This window comes from Lutra lutra, chromosome 7 (assembly GCF_902655055.1).
Source record: "Lutra lutra chromosome 7, mLutLut1.2, whole genome shotgun sequence".
NCBI lineage: Eukaryota > Metazoa > Chordata > Mammalia > Carnivora > Mustelidae > Lutra > Lutra lutra.
The window spans coordinates 50,109,459-50,131,693 of record NC_062284.1 but is presented as its reverse complement, the minus strand read 5'-3'; the positions used below and the strand labels follow the sequence as shown (position 1 = coordinate 50,131,693).

At 42.3% G+C, this 22,235-nt stretch overlaps 2 protein-coding genes and 2 non-coding genes across 9 annotated transcripts in view; all 4 read right to left on the bottom strand.

Annotated features, from left to right (window-relative positions):
- SUPT16H (SPT16 homolog, facilitates chromatin remodeling subunit) overlaps positions 1 to 7,606 on the bottom strand; it is a 38,971-nt gene extending 31,365 nt beyond the window's left edge. The window contains exon 1 of the mRNA XM_047739270.1: positions 7,430 to 7,606. Within this exon, the coding sequence (XP_047595226.1) occupies positions 7,430 to 7,495 (66 nt within the window). The 5' untranslated portion in view covers positions 7,496 to 7,606. The remainder of the gene's footprint in view (positions 1 to 7,429) is intronic.
- A 1,104-nt stretch (positions 7,607 to 8,710) lies between these two features.
- CHD8 (chromodomain helicase DNA binding protein 8) overlaps positions 8,711 to 22,235 on the bottom strand; it is a 63,019-nt gene continuing 49,494 nt past the window's right edge. For 4 of the 6 annotated variants that reach the window (XM_047739263.1, XM_047739269.1, XM_047739264.1 and 1 more), the window contains exons 23-38: positions 21,905 to 22,104; positions 21,644 to 21,824; positions 21,464 to 21,553; positions 21,074 to 21,177; positions 19,394 to 19,523; positions 18,214 to 18,289; positions 17,690 to 17,744; positions 17,304 to 17,511; positions 16,654 to 16,862; positions 15,843 to 16,562; positions 15,469 to 15,620; positions 14,884 to 15,186; positions 13,344 to 13,457; positions 12,979 to 13,158; positions 12,470 to 12,586; positions 8,711 to 9,687 (exon numbers count right to left, since the gene is read on the bottom strand). In XM_047739263.1, the coding sequence (XP_047595219.1) occupies positions 9,124 to 9,687; positions 12,470 to 12,586; positions 12,979 to 13,158; positions 13,344 to 13,457; positions 14,884 to 15,186; positions 15,469 to 15,620; positions 15,843 to 16,562; positions 16,654 to 16,862; positions 17,304 to 17,511; positions 17,690 to 17,744; positions 18,214 to 18,289; positions 19,394 to 19,523; positions 21,074 to 21,177; positions 21,464 to 21,553; positions 21,644 to 21,824; positions 21,905 to 22,104 (3,403 nt within the window). In that variant the 3' untranslated portion in view covers positions 8,711 to 9,123. The remainder of the gene's footprint in view (positions 9,688 to 12,469; positions 12,587 to 12,978; positions 13,159 to 13,343; positions 13,458 to 14,883; positions 15,187 to 15,468; positions 15,621 to 15,842; positions 16,563 to 16,653; positions 16,863 to 17,303; positions 17,512 to 17,689; positions 17,745 to 18,213; positions 18,290 to 19,393; positions 19,524 to 21,073; positions 21,178 to 21,463; positions 21,554 to 21,643; positions 21,825 to 21,904; positions 22,105 to 22,235) is intronic. The other 2 variants (XM_047739266.1, XM_047739267.1) reach the window with 2 other exon arrangements.
- On the bottom strand, positions 13,658 to 13,746 carry LOC125105909 (small nucleolar RNA U6-53/MBII-28). Its single transcript, XR_007129148.1, has one exon. It is a non-coding gene; the product is annotated as a small nucleolar RNA U6-53/MBII-28 (small nucleolar RNA).
- On the bottom strand, positions 18,823 to 18,932 carry LOC125105908 (small nucleolar RNA U6-53/MBII-28). The gene has a single exon (XR_007129147.1). It is a non-coding gene; the product is annotated as a small nucleolar RNA U6-53/MBII-28 (small nucleolar RNA).

The following is a 22,235-nucleotide window of genomic DNA, read 5'->3' as shown; positions in this document are numbered from 1 at the left end:
AGCCCGATGTGGGACTCGATCCCAGGCCGCTGGGATCATGACCTGAGCCGAAGGCAGCCGCCTAACCAACTGAGCCACCCAGGCGTTCCTCCCCTAGACTCTTAACTATAGAGAACAAACTGATAGTTACCAGAGGGGAAGTGGCTGGGGGGGATGGGTAAAATAGGTGATGAGGATGAAGAGTGCACTTACCTTGAAGAGCAGAGTTAACATACAGAAGCACTGAGTCACTATATTATACATCTGAAACTAATATAATAACTATGTTAACTATACTGGAATTAAAATAAAAACTTAAAAAATAAAATTTTCTTTAAAAAGATTATATTTTTAATGCTAGTCCTTAACACCTGCTACAATTTAGTAACGCTGTTGCACTTACATTATCTTTATTTTTTAACAGCTACTTTTTATTTTTGGAAAGTGACAGTATTTTCAATCATAGTGATGGAAAGTATCCTTTTTGAATATATTTAGGTTTAAAGAGATCAACAGTTTTTTGGAAGATGAAAAGAGGACAAAGAGTGGGAATTGACTAAGCAGAGCTGTGGTAATGACACCCCAAGAATGCCTGACAAGCATTCTCACTGGTAAGGTATCAGTAGAAATGCATATCTCAAAGAGCCCCAGTGAGCTCAGAACTTAGGAGGCACCATGTATCAGGGAAAGGGAATAGGGTACATTGTACTTGGATGAGTTCAGGACTACAGAAAGTCTGGTCAGTAAGCTTAAGAGAGGGACAATACCCCAATCTACTTAATCTCCACCCAGGATTCTTGGAAGTCCTGAGACAACACCTAATGCCTCTGCAAAAACAGGCTCAAAAAGTCTACAGACTTGGGGCGCCTGGGTGGCCCAGTGGGTTAAAGCCTCTGCCTTCAGCTCAGGTCATGGTCCCGGGGTCCTGGGATCGAGCCCCACATCGGGCTCTCTGCTCAGCGGGGAGCCTGGCCTCCTCCTCCTCTCTCTCTCTCTCTGCCTGCCTCTCCCCCTACTTGAGATCTCTATCAAATAAATAAATAAAAGCAAGCCTATTCACTCTACAGTCACCCCTAACTAGTTGAGAGGCCCCATTCATACAGAGCTGCCAACAGTTTGTTATGGTCTTAATCTTTTTTTTTTTTTTTTTTTTTAAGATCTTATTTACAGGGCGCCTGGGTGGCTCAGTGGGTTGAGCCGCTGCCTTCGGCTCAGGTCATGATCTCAGGGTCCTGGGATCGAGTCCCGCATCGGGCTCTCTGCTCAGCAGGGAGCCTGCTTCCTCCTTTCTCTCTCTGCTTGCCTCTCTGTCTACTTGTGATCTCTCTCTGTCAAATAAATAAATAAAATCTTAAAAAAAAAAAAAAGATCTTATTTACATACTTGTCACACAGACAGAGAGCACTTGCGCATGCGGGAGGGCAGGCACAAGTGGGGGGAGCAGCAGGCAATGGGAAAGGAAGAAGCAGGCTCCCCACAGGGCAGTGAGCTCAGATGTGGGGTTCAATCGCTGCAGGATCATGACCTGAGCCAAAGGCAGGCGCTTAACAACTGAGCCACCCAGGCGTCCCAGTTATGGTCTTATTCTTAATACAGATGAGCCTTATTTTGGTTTCCGTGAAGTCTCCAACACATAAAAGAGAAAGCAAGGAAACTCAGAGGAAACAGAAAGGACAGAGGACAGAAGATAAAAATTAAAACACCTCCTATAAAATAAATAAATACAGCACATCCATGAGACAACAACAAGAGGACATGAAAGAACTAGAAATTAAAAATAGCTGAAAAATTTTTTAAAAATTCAACAGAAAGTGGGAAAATAAAGAAATAATACTGCAAATGGAAGACAAAGAAATAGGAAATAAAACCGAAAAATAATGAACAAACTCAAGCCAAGAGACCTAAACCTCCTGAATGGGAATTTCAGGGGAAAGAAAGAGACCACTGAGGAAATGGAGCAAAGAAAGTAACCAACAATGAACAATTCTACCATTGAGGGGCACTGAGTCCTGAGACTAAATGGGCCCCCTACTTCCCAACTCAATGCAAGGAGGTTGGAAAAAAAAAAGACTCCTACCAAGGCAGTGACATTTCAAAACCCAAGGGATGAAGAGATGATTCTAAATGTTTCAGAGAGAACAGGCCATATACATTGGAACAGGAAAGAGACCCATCTGCCTTCTGAAAAACAATACTGAAAAAAGTCTGAAGACTGACAAACAATAGCTTCAAAATTCTGAGCTGAATTCTGAGAGATTATCAACCTTGAATTTTATTCTCACTGAGCTATATTCCTAATCAAAAGTGAAGACAGTAAAACTTTTTAAGACACACAACAGCTCAGGAAACATATATTCTCTATATCCTTTCTCAAGAAGCTCTTAGAGGAAATACTTTAACAAAGAAAAAACAAATCAAGACAAGGGTTGTAAGACATAGTGGACCCAACATTGGAAAACCCCAAGTTCAATGGGCCTGGAGTACAACCTGCACAGACAGAACAATATGATGTAAGGCTGCAGGAAGGGAATGGTGTTGGTGGTTAAAAAAACACAGAATTAGGGACACCTGGGTGGCTCAGTGGGTTAGGCCTCTGCCTTTGGCTCAGGTCATGATCTCAGAGTCATGGGATCAAGCCCCACATCCGGCTTTCTGCTCAGCGGGGAGGCTGCTTCCCCTTCCCTCTCTCTGCCTGCCTCTCTGCCTACTTGTGATCTGTCAAATAAATAAATAAAATCTTTAAAAAAAAGAAAAACAAACCACAGAATTAATAAAACACCTGACAAGTGTGAGAATTTTAAAACAAAAGATAGATAACATTTATGACAGAACTGCAGGAAAAATTGGGACTAGGGATATTTAAAAAAGGAGAAAACTTTGGGCAATCATTAGCATCAGGAAAAATGAAAAACTGTAGAGAAAAGGAAATTATACTCTATTAACTTCATCTACATGAGCATAAAAATGTAAACGGACTACTGATTTTTAAAAAATTTTTTTAAAGATTTTATTTGACAGAGAGAGAGAGAGAGAGATCACACGTAGGCAGAGAGGCAGCAGAGAGAGAGGGGGAAGCAGGCTCCCTGCTGAGCAGAGAGCCCGATGCGGGGCTCAATCCCAGGACCCTGAGATCATGACCTGAGCTGAAGGCAGAGGCTTTAACCCACTGAGCCATCCAGGTGCCCTCTGATTTTTTTTTTTTTTAAAGATTTTATTTATTTGACACAGAGAGAGGGAGATCACAAGTAGGCAGAGAGGCAGGCATAGAGAGAGGGAAAAGCAGGCTCCCTGCTGAGCAGAGATCCCAATGCGGGGCTCGAACCCAGGACCCTGAGATCATAATCTGAGCTGAAGGTAGAGGCTTAACCCACTGAGCCACCCAGGCGCCCCCTGACTACTGATTTTAATAAAAGTTGTGAAAAAAACTTATCAAGGGGGTGGATATGTGATAAAGCAAGTATAATAAAATGTTAATTGTTAACCTAGGTGGTGAGTACACAGGTGTTCACTATAAAATTCTTTTACTTTTCTGTATGTTGGAAGCTTTTCATATCCATGTGTGAGGAAGAGATTTAGAAAGTATTAAGAAAGTAGAGAAGTTAGACTAAGTGTGATGGTATACAGGGATAAAAAATGAAAATAAGAAAGTGGATAACCAGAGTAGACTATAAAAGTTGGGCATGCAAGAATAAATGAATCCCAACCTGCCCAGGCATTTACTTCCATTTAGCCCTTCTCTTCCTGAAGTCAAGAGACCAGTGCATTGCTTAAACCTGTCTCTACCTCAAGATAAAAGAGCCATGAAGAATGGAGATGGGTAGAAGTAACCCATTACCTTTGCTCAAAGTATTCTGGGTACTGCCTGTATTTTAAAGAACCTTCCTCAGCCACAGATAGTAACTGCCTAGCTTTGGAGAGCAATCCAGAACACGAAACTCGTCCATGACAAAAACAGCTGAGTCAGAAACCAGTAACTGAGAGAAGCACTGACACTACAGCATATAGTTTTCTCCACGGGCACAAACTTTTTAGGGTAAAAGCCACCCACCATTTCAATTCTGACCGACACATGAATGAATGCATTGGATCAGCATTCCTTTTCAAAACAGCTGCAAATTCTGACAGTTCACAGAATTCTTTTGGGATAGAAGACAAATGACCAAAGTCGAGGTTTACTCATAGCAAGATGCACCAAGAGGTAGGTCTCAAATAGGTATGCCTGGATATTGCTTCCACTGGTTCTCAAAAAGCTGGAACTTGGGGCATCTGGATGGCTCAGTCGGTTAGGCATCTGCTCAGGTCATGATCCTGGGTGCTGGGATGGAGCCCCACATCAGGCTCCCTGCTCAGCGGAGTCTGCTCCTCCCTCTCTCTCTACCCCTCCCCCCGCTTGTGCTGTCAAACTAAAAAAAAAAAAAAAAATCTTAAAAAAAAAAAAAAAAACCTGGAACTGCAGAATGATGACTAACCTCCTTCACCTCATACCCTATGCAGTACTAATCATAATACCTGGTTAAAAATGATGACAATGCTGAGAAGGCTGAGAGCCCTGAATAAGGCTCAGTTAAGAGGCCAGAGAAGCCCATAGCACACTCTCATGACCTACTACTACCACCTGGAGTTTTCTAACAGAATGGACAGGCGCACCACAAACCCTTTCTGCTTGCAGCAGTTCTAATTTAAAAAATAAGAGGCAGGACTGGAACAGACTCAAACATCCAGGTATAGTCATAAGACAGCAATAACTTCTGGTCACTATAGAGATCTCCTGATTTTTGACTGAGCCTTTTTTCTCATCTCTCGAATGACACTATTTCTCATTGATGTTTTAGAAATTTCTATTCAAACACAAGTATGTGATGCTACAACTACTTTTAGGACATAAGTTATGAAAATTGTTAATTAAGAAGTAATATCTTACTGGGACGCCTAGGTGGCTCATTCAGTCAAGTGTCTGACTTTATTTTGGCTCAGGTCATGATCTCAGGGTTGTGAGACTAAGCCAGGAGACAAGCTCTGCCCAGGGCATGGAGTCTGAGATTCTGTCTCTCCCTCTCCCCTCACTCATGCCCATGTGCCCTCACTCAAATACATAAAATCTTTAAAAAAAGGGAAAGTACTTGCAATAGCCTCACAATATGTATCTGACCCAAACTCAATCTGCAGATAAGTGAGATAGGAGTCACATTAACTCCTGTTCTTATTTAAAAAACAAAACAAGGCTAATTTTTTGGTTTTCTTCTGCCCTGTGAGGCTGAAGAGAGTTGGAGCTACCACACAACCACACAGTTCTGAAAACCTTATGCTTGCAGGTATCTAAAACTAAAAAGTAGATATGGCACCCAACTTATTCTCTAGTTTGTGAATTTTTGTCATAATGGATAGTTCTTTGAAGATGGGTGCTAACAATGCAAAGCTTGGAACTTATACAGCTAACTTCAAGTTATTCCCTTATTTCAATGCTAGTTTTCTATTAAAAAAGGAGAAAGTGTAAAAAATAACTGTATTATGCACCTATATATTCCACTTTCTGCTACAGTGCAGAGAATAAGGAAACAGAATTTATCTCATACCCTAGACAACCATGATCTATACTTAAGCAGATCAGAACAGAAGTCTGTAACCTGGAAAAGCTGTGCATGCAGAAAGAAATTCTACAGGTGGGCTCTGGGCATAGTTATCAAGAGAGCAGAAAGTTTACTCAAGTAATATTTCATAATAATTAGCCACAAATTTTGCTAGTGAGTACATTTTATATGGATCTTGCTCATAACTCAAATACCATTATCATCTAACATACCCTTCAAATGATGTAAGTAGGAGGGCCCAGATAAATTTTAATGATTTTTGAGAAACAAAAAATTAGGGCCAATAATTTAACTTCCCTGGATTTAAAGACTGTCATTTAATATTAATTTTGCTAAACTGTCTTCGGGCCTCAAGTGTTTCCTAGTCTCATGTTTTGTATTTATCTATCATGTAAGGGAACTCTGAGCTCTAAATTAACTCAGCTTTTGTGAATGGTCTAGAGAAGATGAAGAATAACTTGATTAACTGAATCACCGTAAGTAGAAACAACCTCCACATCAAAGATGCATAATTTCAGGGTCTGGGGGTAGAAGAGAGGGCTTCTGATTAGTGTACATTTGTACTTATTAACCTTTAGAAAATAATGCAGCTTTTAGAAAGAATTTTTCTAACGTGGATTATGTTAAAATGTAAAAATGTAACAGGAAAAAAATGTAAAAATTTAATAGGGAAAGAAACTGTGAAATATTCATTAGAAATTAACCAGTACAAAATTTTTAAATTAAAACTTATCCTCAGTATTTATCTGTATAAAGTCCTTATTTTTCCTTTTCATAAAATGCAACAAAGAATCAATTTTATTTTCAGTTATCTAATGCATTTATCTTCAAAAGATGAAACAGACACATGAACCTTTAATATGAATGGCAGTGAACTCACCAATTTCAATAGCTTGGTTTTTAGTAGAGAGTCTCTTTGAAAGGCAATTTACAATGCTGAAATCAGAACTGATCATTTTTGTCAGGACGTTTTTCAGGTTTTAAAAGTCTTTATTAGTTTTAGTTTCCCTGGATGACAGAGTTCAGAGGCCAGACTTAAGCTAGACAGCACAGCCTGCACCACAGGAGGCAATCAAATATATGAATTGATAAATTACTATCGTAAAAATAAATTTTAACCCCGGACGTCTTTCAAGCGGCAAGATTACCCCAACTTTAAAATACTGGGGACTGCAACACGTCTTCTCAACACGTGCCCTGGATACTCTATGGAGGAGGAAAACTAACCAGGTTTTAGGCATCACATCGTTTTTGCATTACTAAAGCTTGCAGGTTTTCAGCATTAGGTTTCTGTGCTACCCGCGGCAGGGCCTAGAACATGAGACGGTTGCGCGTGATTAGTTAGTTTTTTTTTTCTTAAACTCCAGCACAAGCCCCGCAAATGATAAATACGAAAATCCGATTCACATCCTACCAGCCCCTCCATCCACCCTTTACGAAGGAGGTTGTAATTCTGGCGGGACCTGGGGCGCAGTACTCTGATTCTGGAAGGACAGAGCGAGTGCGTGGGTGTGTATTAACACTGCAGGAGGGGGGCGGCAAGACGTGATCACAGAGTGGGAGGGAAGGATGATGCCTCTTCTGGGGCGGGAAGAGGCTGTGAGAGGAGGCTGTTATGCATGACGGGGGCCAGCACGCGGGGAAGATGGTGGTGGCCGCAGGGCAGAGTGATTGCGGGGGATTCCCTGTTCCGGGGCGGCGCTGGGGGCGGCCTGCGGTGAATGGTCCTGCAGCAACTAAAGGGGCACGACACTGGACCCGGGAATTCCCGACGGAAAAGGAAAAAAGGGCGCCGAGAAATTGGGTTATTATGGGATGGCAGAAGGGGGCTCCCTAGGGAAAAATTACGGGATCTATCTCACCCGCCAATTGCTGTACAGTCTCTTCACTCGCCGGTAATAAGCGTCTTTGTCCAGAGTCACAGCCATAGCCACAGACGCCGCTCCTACCCGGGTTCCGAGAATCACGCGAGGTCCCGGATCCGCCACCCGCTCTCGGCCCCGGAATCCCGCACTCTCCCAGTGACCCGGAAGTATCGACCTCAAAGAAGCCCTTTCCGCTTCCGGGTCCCGATAGCGTTTGGGGGATTTTTGTTTTGTTTTGTTTTGTTTTTTTAAACCTCTCTCGGGAGGTTAAGGGTTCGAGAGGAAGAAAGACAGTGGGGGAAATCAACAAAACGTGCAACACAAAAAGTGTGTAGATTTTCGCGGGGTTTTCTTGTCAACTTAGCAACAGCCGCACGCGAGACGTCGTCACGTGACGTTCCGCCCGCCCCTACTCTCAGCCTTACTGCGGTTTCCAGGAGCTCGGATTTCAGGCCGAGGCGGCGGCTGGGCACTGTGAAGGAGGCGGGAGGCCTGCCGTGTCTGCCCCGCCCCACACAAGCACCCGCGCGCCGCTGCAACGGCCCCACCCACCGACAAATGAGGGGGAAGCGGAAAGAGCGGGATTTGGCGTGGGGATGGGAGTGGGAACTTCGGGTGCGTTCCGCTTCTACATGGTAGGGAAGCAAGAGCTGCTGCTGCTCCAGGACTGTAAGGATCTTGGTGGCGAGGACAGAGCGAGCACTAACCAGGGAGAAAAAGTCCACAGAACTATTTGCCTCAGAAAGGGAAATAAAATGCCCAGGCTTCATCTGAGCGCTGGGATGGCAGGGGAGGAGTCTTAGGAAACAAATTGCTTGAGGGGCTTCACGCAACCCAGTCTGCCCGTCACTCCCCCCCCCCCCCCACCGCCGGCCCCCCGTCCAAGTCTTGACACCGTTCCTTCCAGTCTCTCCCCTTGCCAAAGTTCATTAACTGATAACATTCTTATGGCTACCCCCAAAGTACCGTTATTTCGGTTAATTCCAAACAAAATGTACATGGTTCCTTGAAGAAATTCTTCCTTCTCATTTCTTCCGAGAACTTGGGAGTTTGAATCTCGAACATTTGCCTCCTCTTACACAATTCCCTTGCCTTTAGCAAGCTGGATGGACTACACTTATATATCCTTTAATGGGAGTACAGATGACTTGTCTGTCCTATCCAAGGTAACTGCATTTACAATAATGAGCTTTAGGAATGTAGTATTGAGATTACCCATTAGGAATTCAAAATTAACCTTTATATTGGATTTTAGCAAATATACAAGGGAAGAGTGGAAAAGGATTAACTTAAATTTATTAATGCCAAGGGGAAGGAAGGTAACAGTTCCTGACCCTCCAGCTGTATCCACAGTTCGGCCAGGAACAGGCTCTGCCAGAGGCTAGGGCCAGCGCTACATAGTCTGTGGTTAATGGAGGGGTTTAGGGAGGGGTGAGCACATCAGCTGCTCTAGTCTCCTTTCCTTCCCCAGAAATGAGGAAGTGGTCATGTATTATTTTAGGAGTTCCCCCTGCCCACCCAATCCTCTCAAATTTGGAAGCAATCAGGTACAAGTTTTCTTTTTCCTTTTCACCTCCTGGAGTCCTGGGTCTCCCCACATCTCCCCTGCCCCTCCCACTTTTCCATAGTCCAAGGGCCAGAGTAATTGAAAATAGAGCAGCCACCCAAGCAATGGGGACCATGCTGGGGCTTCAGTCATCAGCATCTTCGCTTGAGTCTGAGTTGGCTGGCATCATAGGATCATCAATGAGTGAGAAGTCCCTTTCTGAGCTATCATAGCCCTGAGATAAATCATCATCATCTTCATCCTCATCGTCCTCGTCTTCCTCAGGTTGCAGTGGTGGCAACCTCAAGGCAGTACCAGAGGTGGTAGTGGCTGGTGAAGAAGGGTAGCCAGGGGCTCTGAGGCCTGGATGGTGATGGTGGTGATGGTGGGGGTGGGGGTGGTGGTGGTGGTGATGAAGCATGGTGCTGGAGTCTACATGGGGGGATGATGCTGCACCACCCATCACAAACGGCATAAAAGGCAAAGATGCAGAAGTGGCACTGCTGTGACCCAGGGATGACACAGACTGCAGGCCACTACTGCTGTGTTGGAAGGTATTATGCAGAGATAGGGCCCCAGTGCCTCCGCCCTGCATCAGGGCCATCATCTTTGAAAGGTCTGGTCGCATTCTGCGGGCCCGCTTCTTGCTGCTGTCTGGTGTAAAAGGCCCTGGCAAAACCCGGTTGAACACAGTTTCAGCATGGTGACCCTAGGAGGAAGGAGCAGAAGATAGTAAAAACAAAGAAAGGAAAAAAGCAAACTAGAAGACAATAGAATCCTAGCTTGCAAGTGCTTTTTCATTGAATATCTTTAGGATGAACAAAGCAAACATAGTCAATAGGAAGAGGAAATACTGGATTTTACTGTTGGAAACATTCCAGCTAAAGCTAAAATGGAGATTGATACTGACATTTATGTGAACCAGAGTTTTGCTTTTTTCCATGACTACATTGTACCTTTACTCCATCCAGTCATTTCACAGATGCTTACCTTTGTTAACAAGGAGACTGGGCAAGCCAGTGAATGAATCAGTATTTGCACAGTATACTTTACTGATGGCAGGTTGTTCACATGATCTTACCATATGAAGCCCAACACTATATTGACATTTACAAAACTATTACAGCACAGCAGAGTGTGGTAAACTAAAGACAAGTCAGGTTAAGACTTCTTTCTGGATGTCTAGAACAACAAAAAGATTGTGGGTAGCTCCTCACGAAACTTAATAAAGTGTTTTTGCACACTGATTAAAAAAAAATATATCTGTTAAATCTTAAGCTTCTAAATGTTCTGTCTGTAAATTTTTTTATTTTTATTTTTTAGAGAGAGAGAATCCAAGCAGGCAGGGAGGGGCAGGGGGGAGAGAAAGAGAATCTCAAGCAGACTCCACACCCAGTGTGAGCCCAACACAGGGTTCAAACTCATGACTCTGAGATCAATACCTGAGCTAAAATCAAGAGTTAGGCATTAACTGGACTGAGCCACCCACGCACCTCTGAATATTCTGGCTGTAAATTTTGACTAAGTATACTGAAGCTGGAACTTACTACTCTAGTGCCTCTGCTTTGCTAGACCTAAGTATAATACTGGGTACCAAGGCATGAAACTCAGACATTTGGTAACCATGTCTCTGGATGCTATTTACCAATCTAAGCTTAATACCTGACATGTGAATATACCTTCTCGATTTGGAAAAAGAAACATCTCAGAACACTGTATTTGTACTTTTAAACTATAACAATAACAGCACCTAAACTCCTGCAGGTACCAGTAATAATACACCATTAATTCTGTCTGCATTAAGAATTCCATACTGGGGTGCCTGGGTGGCACAGTCAGTTAAGTATCCAGCTCTCGGTTTTGGATCAGGTTGTGATCTCAGGATCGTGAGATCAAGCCCTCTAATGGGCTGTGGGCTCAAGAACAGAGTCTGCTTGAGATGCTTTCCCCCTCTATCCCTCCCCCCGCTCCCACTCTCCCTCTCTCTCAAATAAGTCTTTTTAAAAAAATCCTGTAATAGTCATATTATGATTTTGTGATGCCCTAGGATCTTTTCTTTCTTAGATTTATCAACTGACTATTAAAAAGTAGCAAAATACTTGAGAGAAAAATAGGTAATACTGGAAGAAAACCCTTTTTTATAGGCTCCTCTATAATGTTAAGTTCAAGACAGAGAAGATACCAGCCTTCCAGCCATCAGCCTCCCATATCAACCACTCTGCTTATTATACTCTTGGTCCCATGGAGGATATGAGGAAAAGTTAAAATATTCTTCTATGGTAATAGTATTTATATGAAACCACTTCCACAATGTAAACATAATAAGCCTCATAAATGCACCTCACAAATAACTATAATGTGCAAAGTAACAATCTCAATTTGTTAAATGCAGAAGATATATATTGTCTATTTGGAAATAAATTTTGTTAAAGACATACATGTGGTTTTACATATATATATATTATATAATGTGTAAAGATGAATATAAAAGGTCCAATGGTAGATGATAAGTGCTAATCATTTTTTTTTTAAGGTTTTATTTGACGGAGAGAGAACATAAGCAGGGGGAGTAGCAGACAGAGGGAGAGGGAGCAGAAGGCTCTCTACAAAGCAGGGAACCAGATGTGGGGCTCGATCCCAGAACGCTGAGACCATGACCCAAGCCAAAGGCGAAGCCCAACCGTCTGAGACACCCAGGTGCCCCATAAATGCTAATCATTTTAAATGACTGCTTACAAAACCCTGATTTAGTATGTTTAAAAAAGACAACTATTGACCAAAGTAAGGCAAACATAACAAAGAGAAACTTTTACAGTCAGATTTTGGTGCAAAGGATTATGGGTACCTCGTCTACCAAATGGCCTAAAACTGGGATAAAAGCCTAAGTACAGTTGAAAATAATGGAATAACCAAAGTTATTATTATAAACTACAAAACATGTTTTCCTGTCCTTTTTCCGTTACTGGTGTTATCAGTGATTCTCAACTTCCTCCACATTGGGAAACGCTATGACTATGACTAGTCCTTGGTATGTCCCACGTCACTTCTAAAATGTACAGCATCATAAAACTCTTAAGAGATTAGCTGGTGCTATACCCTCAACTTTTCAAGATGTACAAACTGAGAAATTTAAAGGATCTGCCAAAAATCCCTTAGCCGGTCAGAGAAGGCCTTGACTGTTCCAACACTTCTTACTAATCTTTATGTTTTAATATGCTTAAAGTGCTAAAGTTACTTTTTACTTCTTACTAATCTTTATGTTTTAATATGCTTAAAGTGCTAAAGTTACTTTTTAGAATTTTATGCTCTTCTATATACGATGATGCCAAGAGCTGTAAAAATACCAGTAAGAAATGACTCTAGTTTCCCGACTGGTGGACTGACGTATATTTTTGCATACACTGGTCCAAAGGTAAGTAACAGAACACAAAATTAGTTCTCCAGTCACATCTAATGTGGGAACAGAGCAGTAATGCCTCAGTCTCACTCACCTTTTTCCCATTCCTAGAGTTAGCCATCTGTACTGGTTCCATTCCCAAACAGTTCAATTCTGCCTTATTATTTTTTTTACATCTCTGCCACTTCTGTTTTCTGCGATCCTCCATATACTGAAATAGAAAAGTATTAGTTATCCTAGAAAAATCTCCCCGGAGTAATTATTAAGGTACTAGTATTTAGTTTGACAACAAATGCTTATTGCATGAATAAATAAAGGATTAGTCCTACTGGAAAAAGGCTTTTAGCAGATCTCTCCCCCCCAAAATTAGGTGGTTATATAATAGTTCAATAATAAATATCTGCCTAGTATTTAGTTTAATAAGTGCTTTAACATTATTTTATTTTGATCCTCACAACAACTCTGTGAGTTAGGAAGACTGAGTATTATAGTATTTGACAGACGCAGAAAAAAATGACATACTATGGCATGCTTCTGCCCTCTCAGACAGCTTAAATACCAAGGGAATGACTTTAGATCTTGCTGGATGGAACTGCCACTCACCGCTAGAAATCGGGGATCGACAGCGAACTCTGGATGACCCTGTAACCACATCTCCAGTTCAGCCCGGCGAGGGGCATCCTCACCCACCAGCAAAGTACCATCCACCTTATTGATGACAGGGATCCGGGTCTCCAGGTCCACATCAAGGTGATTAGGCTCTTCCATGCACTCCACCTCCAGCTGCAAACCCAGAATCCACCCCCATGAGCACATACTCTTTTGTGGGGCAGGGAGGGAGGGGGAGCAGAGCCAATGGTAGCCATAAAGTAATTCTAGTATCTTCTAGTCCCTTAATCCCAACTGCCTTCATCAATTAGTGAGAATAAAAAACCTAATCATCATGTTAAAGACTCTCTCCTACTCACCTCAACTAGCTTCTTTCTGTTTCCCTTCTTCTTATGAAACAGAGGATGTCCATCTCCCATTACTCCATTAGCCATCAACTTGTGCTTCTGGAATGTTAACTTCAATCCTTCCTCCTAAGAAGACAACCCACCCACCCAAGATGTCATATGGCACATGTTTTTAAAATAAATATTAAGCTTTGGGGATCTTAGGGTAAGGGTCATCCTCTGGCTCAATGATGAGAAGGAAGGCCATCTGACTTAAGGGTAGAAATTAGAAATGTATCTAAACTTATATACTTTTTCCATAGAAAGATTTTGTTTCTTGACCTAGTGCTCCTCAGGTAGACATTAGAGAAGAATTTATCTCAACAACACCCCATACCTGGTGTCTCAATATTAGCATGGCAACTCATCACAGGGGCAAAATCCTGATAATTCCTATCACATACTAGTTTAAGAAATTTTTCTTGGGGGCGACTGGGTGGCTCAGTTAAAAGTCTAAAGGTCCAACTCTTGATCTCAGATCAGTTCTTCATCTCAGGGTTGTGAGATCGAGTCCCATTTTTGGGCTCCACGCAGGGTGTGGAGCCCACAAGAAAGATAGAAAGACAGAAAGAAAGAAAGAAAGAGAAAGAAAGAAAGAGAAAGAGAAAGGCAGAAAGAGAGACAGAAAGAAAGAAAGAAAAAGGAAGGAAGGAAGGAAAGAAAATTTTCTTGTTGAATACTTAAGGATGAGCTAATAGGGTTTCAATGTGGAAGATGATCAGGAAAAATAAATGAAATTTCCCATTATTAAATAAATAACACTAATTTAACTTCACTAAGAATAACTTATTATTAACTCTGTAAGGTCCCTAATACCTAAGTGTCATTTTTAACAGCTTTCCCACAATTTGATTTCAATCTTTAAAACTAGGTTTCTAGGATCTAGAAACAAGCCACCCAAAAGAAGTTTTGTATCAATTAAATTTTTCAAAAGTATGGGTTCTTTTAACCTAGTCCTTAGGAAATACAAGATCCATTCCTTTACTGCAATTACTTTTCTTCAAAGGAGCTTTGTGAACTCTAATTTTTCTCCCCTCTCCTTTCTATTTTTGCTTACTTACTTTACTTACTTAAATTTATTTATTTGATTTTAAGTCACCCCTACATGAACATGGGGTTCGAACTTAAAACCCCAAGATCAAGAGTTGCATGCTCTGGAGTGCCTGGATGGGTCAGTGGGTTAAGCCTCTGCCTTCAGCTCAGGACATGATCCCAGGGTCCTAGGATCGAGCCCCACGTCGGGCTCTCCGCTCAGCGAGGAGCCTGCTTCCCCGACGACCCCCGTTCTGCCTGCCTCTCTGCCTAATTGGGATCTCTGTCAAATAAATAAATAAAATCTTTAAAAAAAAAAAAAAAGAGTTGCATGCTCAACTGACTAAGCCAGCTAGGCACCCCAACTCCCTTCTCATTTTTCAAGTTAGCTAACCAAACAAGTTTAATATCACCTTAGTGAAGCAGTTTGCAAAACTCCAGTCTCCTTCCCCACTTCCCAGTGCCTAAATGCTGAGCTTACATCTTTAATCTGAACTGTAAACTCCTTTTCATCCATGCCTCTGCGAAGTTTCGTGAACTGAGCTGCTGCTGTGGTGACTGCGGACACTTCCTCCTCTGCCATGGAAGCTGCGCTGCTACTTCGTGGTGTGGGAACTGGAGAGTCACCATATTCTCCTGGAGTCAATGAGGGACTATCTAGCAAGTGGTTGCTTGGCCCCAAAATTCCTCCTGTTACCATTTCCTGGCTCCGGCGGCTAGAAGGCCACTTCCCTGAGAGTACAGCCTGGCAGACGAGGTCAATACGGTTTATAAGCACACGATCCTGAGTGGGTAGAAAAGAAATCAATACTGGTTTTTAGGGCCTGATTACCAGCTATGTGATTCTGTGACAAACAACAGCACCATCATTAGCAGGATGGGTAAAAATCATAAGGCAGAAGGAGGGAAGTAATAGTATCAGATCCCTAAGTCAACCAGGAAGAGTTTCATGAAAAAAACGTGTAGCAATAAATATAATTAAGGAAAAACAGAACAATCTGCCTCTTAGTCCTGGTTTTTGTTACAGTATATTGCCAGACTATATGTCCAGGAACACGGCTGTTACCTTGGGCCACTCAGAAGCTCTTTGTCTTTCTTGTAGCAGCAGCAGCTCAGGGGTCATTTGTTCTCCATCTTCATTTGGGAATCCATCTTGGGACATAGTGAGGGACAGAAGACTCTCTTCATCATAGAGCTTTGAGCGGGACCGGTCAGCAGCTAGAGACCATACAGAATGTGAGCAAAGGCGGAAGAATAAAGTTATTATATGGGCTTTAAATAAAGGCCCAAAGAATAACAGATCTATTTTGGTGTTCTATCAAATCGAAATCCGAATCTCTCCCAGAGGATGCATTTAGAAAACAAGGGAAAGAGCTGGGTGAGGGGGGTGGGAGGGTGGGAAATAGGGAAAAGGGCCAACAGCCTGTCACATGCACTCACTTAGCTTTTCTTCCTTCTCGTCCTCACTCTCATCAGTGCTGGAGCTGGAGCTGGATGAGGATGAGGAAGAAGAGGATGATGGTGACAGCTTGCTCAAGTCCAGTTCAGAGTCTGAATCATCCTCATCCTCCAGTTTGACTGGTGGAACATTCCGGGAAACCAGAGGGGTAGTATCAGAGGGGGCTACTCGCATCTCATAGTCTTGTGGGGTTGGTCGGCTCCTGGCCACCACCTCATGCTCTAGTTTTAAAGTCAGACTCTCCAGACTGGGGACCTGGGCAGCTGTCTCCTCGGGTGGCTTTTCAACAGGAGCATCTGGGCGCAGGGGCAGTGGTGAGGCAGTGCGCGAGGTATACTGCTGGTGGAGCAGTGGCGTAGAGCAGCGTGACAGGGATGGAGCTGGTGCTCCTGCCTGATGGTTCTGCATATAATTCATACGGGCAGCCAGAAAAGAGAAGTCTGGGTCCTGCATGATGTTGCAGTCTGTTTGGCTCACCCCATGGCGGGCTGCCCCTCGTAGAAGCTCCCCATCATGCCGAACAGGCTCCCACCATTTGGGCAATTCAGGACCTGGAGGCTGACATAATGCCAGCCGATCTTCCAGAAGGGGATGGCATAAAACTTGTTCCCGTAAGCGCCGAAGCAATTCAATACGGTAGAGAGTCCGTGAGGCCCTCTCCTCAGTGATGGGCTCAATGAACAGATTAGGGTCCGGGGGCTCTGTAAGAGGTAGGGGAGGGAGGAGAAATGAACCATGTTAGTTCTGTTGCCATCCATCCCCACTCACCCAAGACTCTCTAGTCTTGCTTACCATCTCCAGCTGCTGGGGGAAGGCGGCACACTTGGCGACACATGGCCACAAAACCATGGAAGTACTTCGTAAGGCTTTCGTCTGTTTTTTTGTCCAGTCGGGCAAACGTACGGAAGCGATCCCAATGGAACTGCATGGTATCGGGGTCATACTCCACACCAAAGGTAGACACTACTCGATAGAAATCAGTTTGTTCACGCCTTGTCCATCTAAAGGGAAGAGGAGTCAGGCAGCAGAGAGCAGAAAAACACAGGGAAACGGGTTACTTCTTACTGTGAATAAGAATACCTGTATAAACAAAAAATTGAAAGATGGGGCAAAAAAACAAAAACAAAAACAAAACAAAACCAAAAACAGCCCAGAAAACAGCAGAAGAGATAGTTAAGAGGTACTCCATAACATGTAAGATTTTAAGAATAGCCAGCTAAGGGAAAAATTACGTGGGCAAATAAAATCAATGAGAATGGCCATGAAAGAGACCTTCCAAGGAGCTGTGGTTTTTTTGTTGCAGAGGAGTAACAACTAAAGGCAAAAAAGATGTTCCCTCAGTAGGGAAGTCCAAATAAATCCTTCCTAAGATGCTTTTCAATATAGGACCCATAGCCAAAGGCAAGCTTAAAGCTCAGCCCAAATTCCCAGTCACACTTTACCGTTGTTGTTTCTCCCGCCGTGCAATTTCTTTTAGCTTGAAGGCTGCCTCACAACGCCGCCGTCTCCGGTCCCCTCGTTCTGCAGCCTCTATCTTCATCTGTTCTCTCTTGTAGCTGCGCTGATAAGCTGTTACTAGGCGCCGAAGCCTAGCTGTCAGAGCAGAGCCTGGAGGCCAGAAGAGATGGCCTGGCTGCTGGGTCACCTGGGCTGTGGGAAGCAAAGCAGAATGAATAAGAAGTACAGGAAAGGTAGTAGAGATAACACCAGTATTTCAACCCAGCCCAAAGCAAAGCTCTTAGAAATCCCAGGATAGGACAGAATTCAGTTAATAATTCCCCAAACCACCACCCCACACAAAATTGTACTAGTTGACCTAGAAGTTTACCTTCATCTCCATCAATCACTGAGATCTCCTCATCCATCATCATCAAGGGATCACCCTAGAGAAGGAGATCCACCCCACAGGATGGAGGGGGGAGGGAAAGGGGGGGAAGTTGGCACTCTGAAATCACTTTCTTATATGTGTCCTTCTATGGCACCAAAGGGATCAAGAAAAACTTTTAATGAACCCTCACAAAAAAATGGAAGCAACCAACTAAAGGAGTAAGAAAAGTAGAACCTGAAAAAATCAGTTTGCTGTTAATGGCTTGAAAATAAAGGTGCTCAGGAATTTAGCAGTCAAATAATGTACTTCAACATCCAGCTTGGTCCCACCTCCTCCACAAAGCCATCCCTGGTCTCCCCCAGCTGGTGTTACAATCCTTTCCATGAATACTTTATATTCTCAAATAGTAGTTACTTTCTGTCTTGTATTATAAATTAATCAATATACTTCAGAACCCAGGGACTAGGAGAATACTTAACTATTTAGTAATAGAGCAAAGCTACACTCAAATGAGAATTCCTCACCTCATCATCTTGGTCCTTCGGGGGACCCTGGAGTGGTTTATATTCAGGATCTTCGCAATCCTTATCAAAGTCAACCCTAAAATTATCCAAAGGCATGAAAAAAAAAAAAAAAACAAGAATGTATCTTCTTTCACTAAGAGGAATTTAGGATGAAGACGTGGCCAAACATACAATCCAGGATGGAACCACAGTTTTCCTTCATGCTCAAAGGAATGGCAGGCCAGGTGCTAAGCTCCAAGTAAAGTTAGGCAGAACATCCAACAAGACGAAGAATGAGAAGAAACTGACAAAGTGCCATTCTAAACTGGTTGAATCTGAAATGAAATACCTTGGCCAGAAACCTTCCCTTCTTTTCATAGCCCTTTTCATTGTTTATCTATTCTTCCCCTCCTTCCTATTTACTATTATTGTTACATTTGAATAGTCCATGTTTGCTTGTTTTATTTTGCTCTACTGAGTAGAACAGTGACATAATAAATGATTTGTGAATAACCGAACCAATTTCCTTTGAGGGTCCTGCACTAAGCAAACTAAGACTTGATCATCAAAGAGAAATCTCTCAACTGCAGAGTGCATGGGTATTCATGAACTAAGCCAAATATTTCACATGCCCCTCAGGTCTCCACATGAGAAATTTTGTTTAACTCACTGGCACCCAAGCTAAGGCAACATTGCCCTACTTGGTGACTCAGTATTAGCATGGCAACTCATCATTGAGGCATGTATCCAGACAGAGTATATGCCTATATTGTGTCAGCCACCATTGGAAGATGATAAACCAGGGCTAAAATATCCTGAGGCTCTACCACATAAGTGACACAGGAGAGTGCATGGCTATTATCTTTTAAGACAACCAGTTTAGTTGTCCTTTCAGCTACTGTGGCTGTACAGATAAATATTGCCCAAAAAAACCAACAACAAAAAAACTGAAGAGAACATCAAATAAGCCATTTGGGAGTAACATTCATTTTCACCCTTGGTTGCATCTTTGGCAAATGTGTTGTTTTAGCCTAGTTTATGGAGTCCTTTCCGCTGGTCCCATTCTTTGTTAAGAATCTATAACCATCATTAAGAATACCGATGGATTTAGTCAAGAATTATGTTATCTCTATGTATAAGCAACTAAGAGCCTTCAGAAGGTAGACTCAGAACATCAAGAGAACTAAACATCAATGCTTACCCTTCTACTATGTCAGAGAAATTATCCAACACTCGGTGTTCTGCTGCAATGGCTTTGTCATCTGGTCGACCAGCCTTTTCCAGGAAGCATAAGGCTGGGTCTGCCCTCATAGTATTGTATTTCTCATAGCCTAGGAAAAAAAAGACCATAAGCCAAAGAAAAGATTAACTTTGCCTAAAGTGTGCTGGAATAATTCAAATATATGAGCTACTTTACTCATAATGCAAAATATTAACTTGGACAGCTGATGGGTTTTATTACTATGTTGAATAGTTCTACAGCAATTATAAAGTTTTATCACTAGTTGTGAAAGATAGGAATTTGATCAGAATATTTATAGAATGGTGGCAAATTTACATAGCCATTTAACCAGTAATTCTCCTGTTATCATTCATACTACACAGTTGGGCAAATGAAAAAAGTAAAATAATTTAGGGCCAAGCCACACATTTTCAAATAAAGGATAAGAAACACCTGCAAACAAACAGGCAATGACTATGTGATGAATACTGAATGAATGAATGAGTGAATGAACACAATTCAGGATGTGTGGACTCTTCTAAACCTCCTCGTCTCAAAAGTAAATTTTTTTTCTAAGATTTTATTTATTTGACAGAGAGAGATATAGCAAGAGAGGGAACACAAGCAGGGGCATGGGAGAGGGAGAAGCAGGCTTCCCGCCAAGCGGGCAGCCTGATGCAGGGTTTGATCCCAGGATCCCGAGATCATCACCCAAGCCAAAGGCAGACACTTAATAACTGAGCGACCCAGGTGCCCCTCAAAAGTAAATTTAAGACTAGAAAATGTTCACAGTTTCTCTTACCCATCAAAGTTCAGAAAAACAGGGGTGCCTGGGTGGCTCAGTGGGTTAAATCCTCTGCCTTCGGCTCAGGTCATGATCCCAGGGTCCTGGGATCAAGCCCCGCATCGGGCTCTCTCCTCAGCAGGGAGCCTGCTTCCCCCTCTCACTCTCTCTGCCTGCCTCTCTGCCTACTTGTAATCTCTGTCTGTCAAATAAATAAATAAAATCTTTAAAAAAAAAAAAAAAGTTCAGAAAAACATGTGGTTCAAGTGCCATTATTTTTATTTTATAGAAATAAATAGAGAAGTATTTTAAAACAGAAATGATATTCGAATTCACTAAGTCACTGAGCTGGAAGTTGGTTAGCACTCACTGCTTTTAATACCTAGGATTTGTTATTAAGCTAGACTGAAAAGGGAGTACTCCCGCTTTTTGTACTTTATTTTTTATCTCACTGTAGTTCACACTTCCATCAGAATCCGTGTTGAATATTTAGACAAACAGGACGCTACATAAATAGAACACTTTCACACAAATTAAGCATGGTTATTATTAATAAGAGTGGGCATATATTACCTCCCCTGATTTGTAAAACCTTAACTGAGATGCATAACATACAGACTGTTAACACAGGTTAGAGAACAGATGGGAAACACCCCACCTTAGGATTTGACTATCCATCTGACCTTTCTAAACATCTATTTATAGGAACTAATTGCTTCGCTGTGGATATTTAAGAACTAGTTTCCTATTCAAACGTAATTTTATTAAAGATAAATCAGAGAACTCAGTTATTGGCCATGAGCGTTTTGCTACGTGTTCCATCTGTGGAAATAAGTCCACAATAGGAAAGGAATAAACTAAGGAAAGGTACCCACCATGCTTAAAGACTCCAATGAGCAGGGACTTGTCAGCCTCACTGTCCCACCATGTTGTTGGAACCTCCAGCTGATCCACTACTGGGAACCATATGTCAATCTCACTAAAGGTATAAAAGAGCAGAAACAGCAAAGCAATGAAGGGAATTAAAATAACAATCCTTGGAAAGATTATTATAGGTATCTTCTTTTATCCAGTAATTTAAAATGTTCCTGGATCTGCCAAATTCCTTCCACAGGTATCAAGCATAGGATCAAAGACCTGATACACAGATCTTAACTACCAGTTATTCCAAAGATAGTACAGACTTAAATAAGTAAACCAATCTTTTCTGGAATAAGGCGGGGCATAAAGAGAAATACATAAAGAAAAATACAGCATAACTGTACCTGGCAATGGCACCCCCTAACACCTTCTCTGCCTGGTCTCCAATAACCTCCTGCCTCAGATAATACAGCATTCGTACCCGCAATAGCACCCTAAAAGGGAGGGAAGAAAAGCTGGCTCAGTAATAATGCAGAAACTCAGAGGTGGAAAATGCTTTGGTCTTTGTTAATTTCTATCCTTACTTATTACACTGATGTTTTAAATGCTTCTTATAACTCTCATCTTGGAACAGAGTATCAGGATTATATTTCCGGATCCAATCTGCCTTATGGATATCAAAAGTGCTTTGTGACTTTACTTTTTTCCCCTTGCGTCCACGGGGCACAGGGATAGACAGACCTGGGAAAGGGGAGAAATTGAAGACTTGGATTGAGAAAAACCCTTGGACCTGAAAAAGATTAGGTAACCAATAGAAATCTAAAAAGTAAAGAGTTGATAATTACCTGAATGATTCTGCAATTCTTTTGTCTTGCCATTTTCGGCAGGGCTAATCAAGTCCCAAATGAAGCCTTTGATATTTTCATCCCCACGATAGTGCAGAAGACAGTATACAAGGATGGCCCGGCAAATTGTCTCCACGTCTCGTTCAGTCATACGTCGCTTGAAACGTCCATGAGACAAAATATCTCGCCACCGTCCCCAACTAGAAAAACAGAAAACTGTAGTAATATTTTCCTGGGGACTCCCAAAAGGTAGGAGACAAAACCATCTGGGGAAAAACATGGTAACAGAATAAAGCTTTTCCCATTATCTCCTCTTTGGTCACAGCCTCCA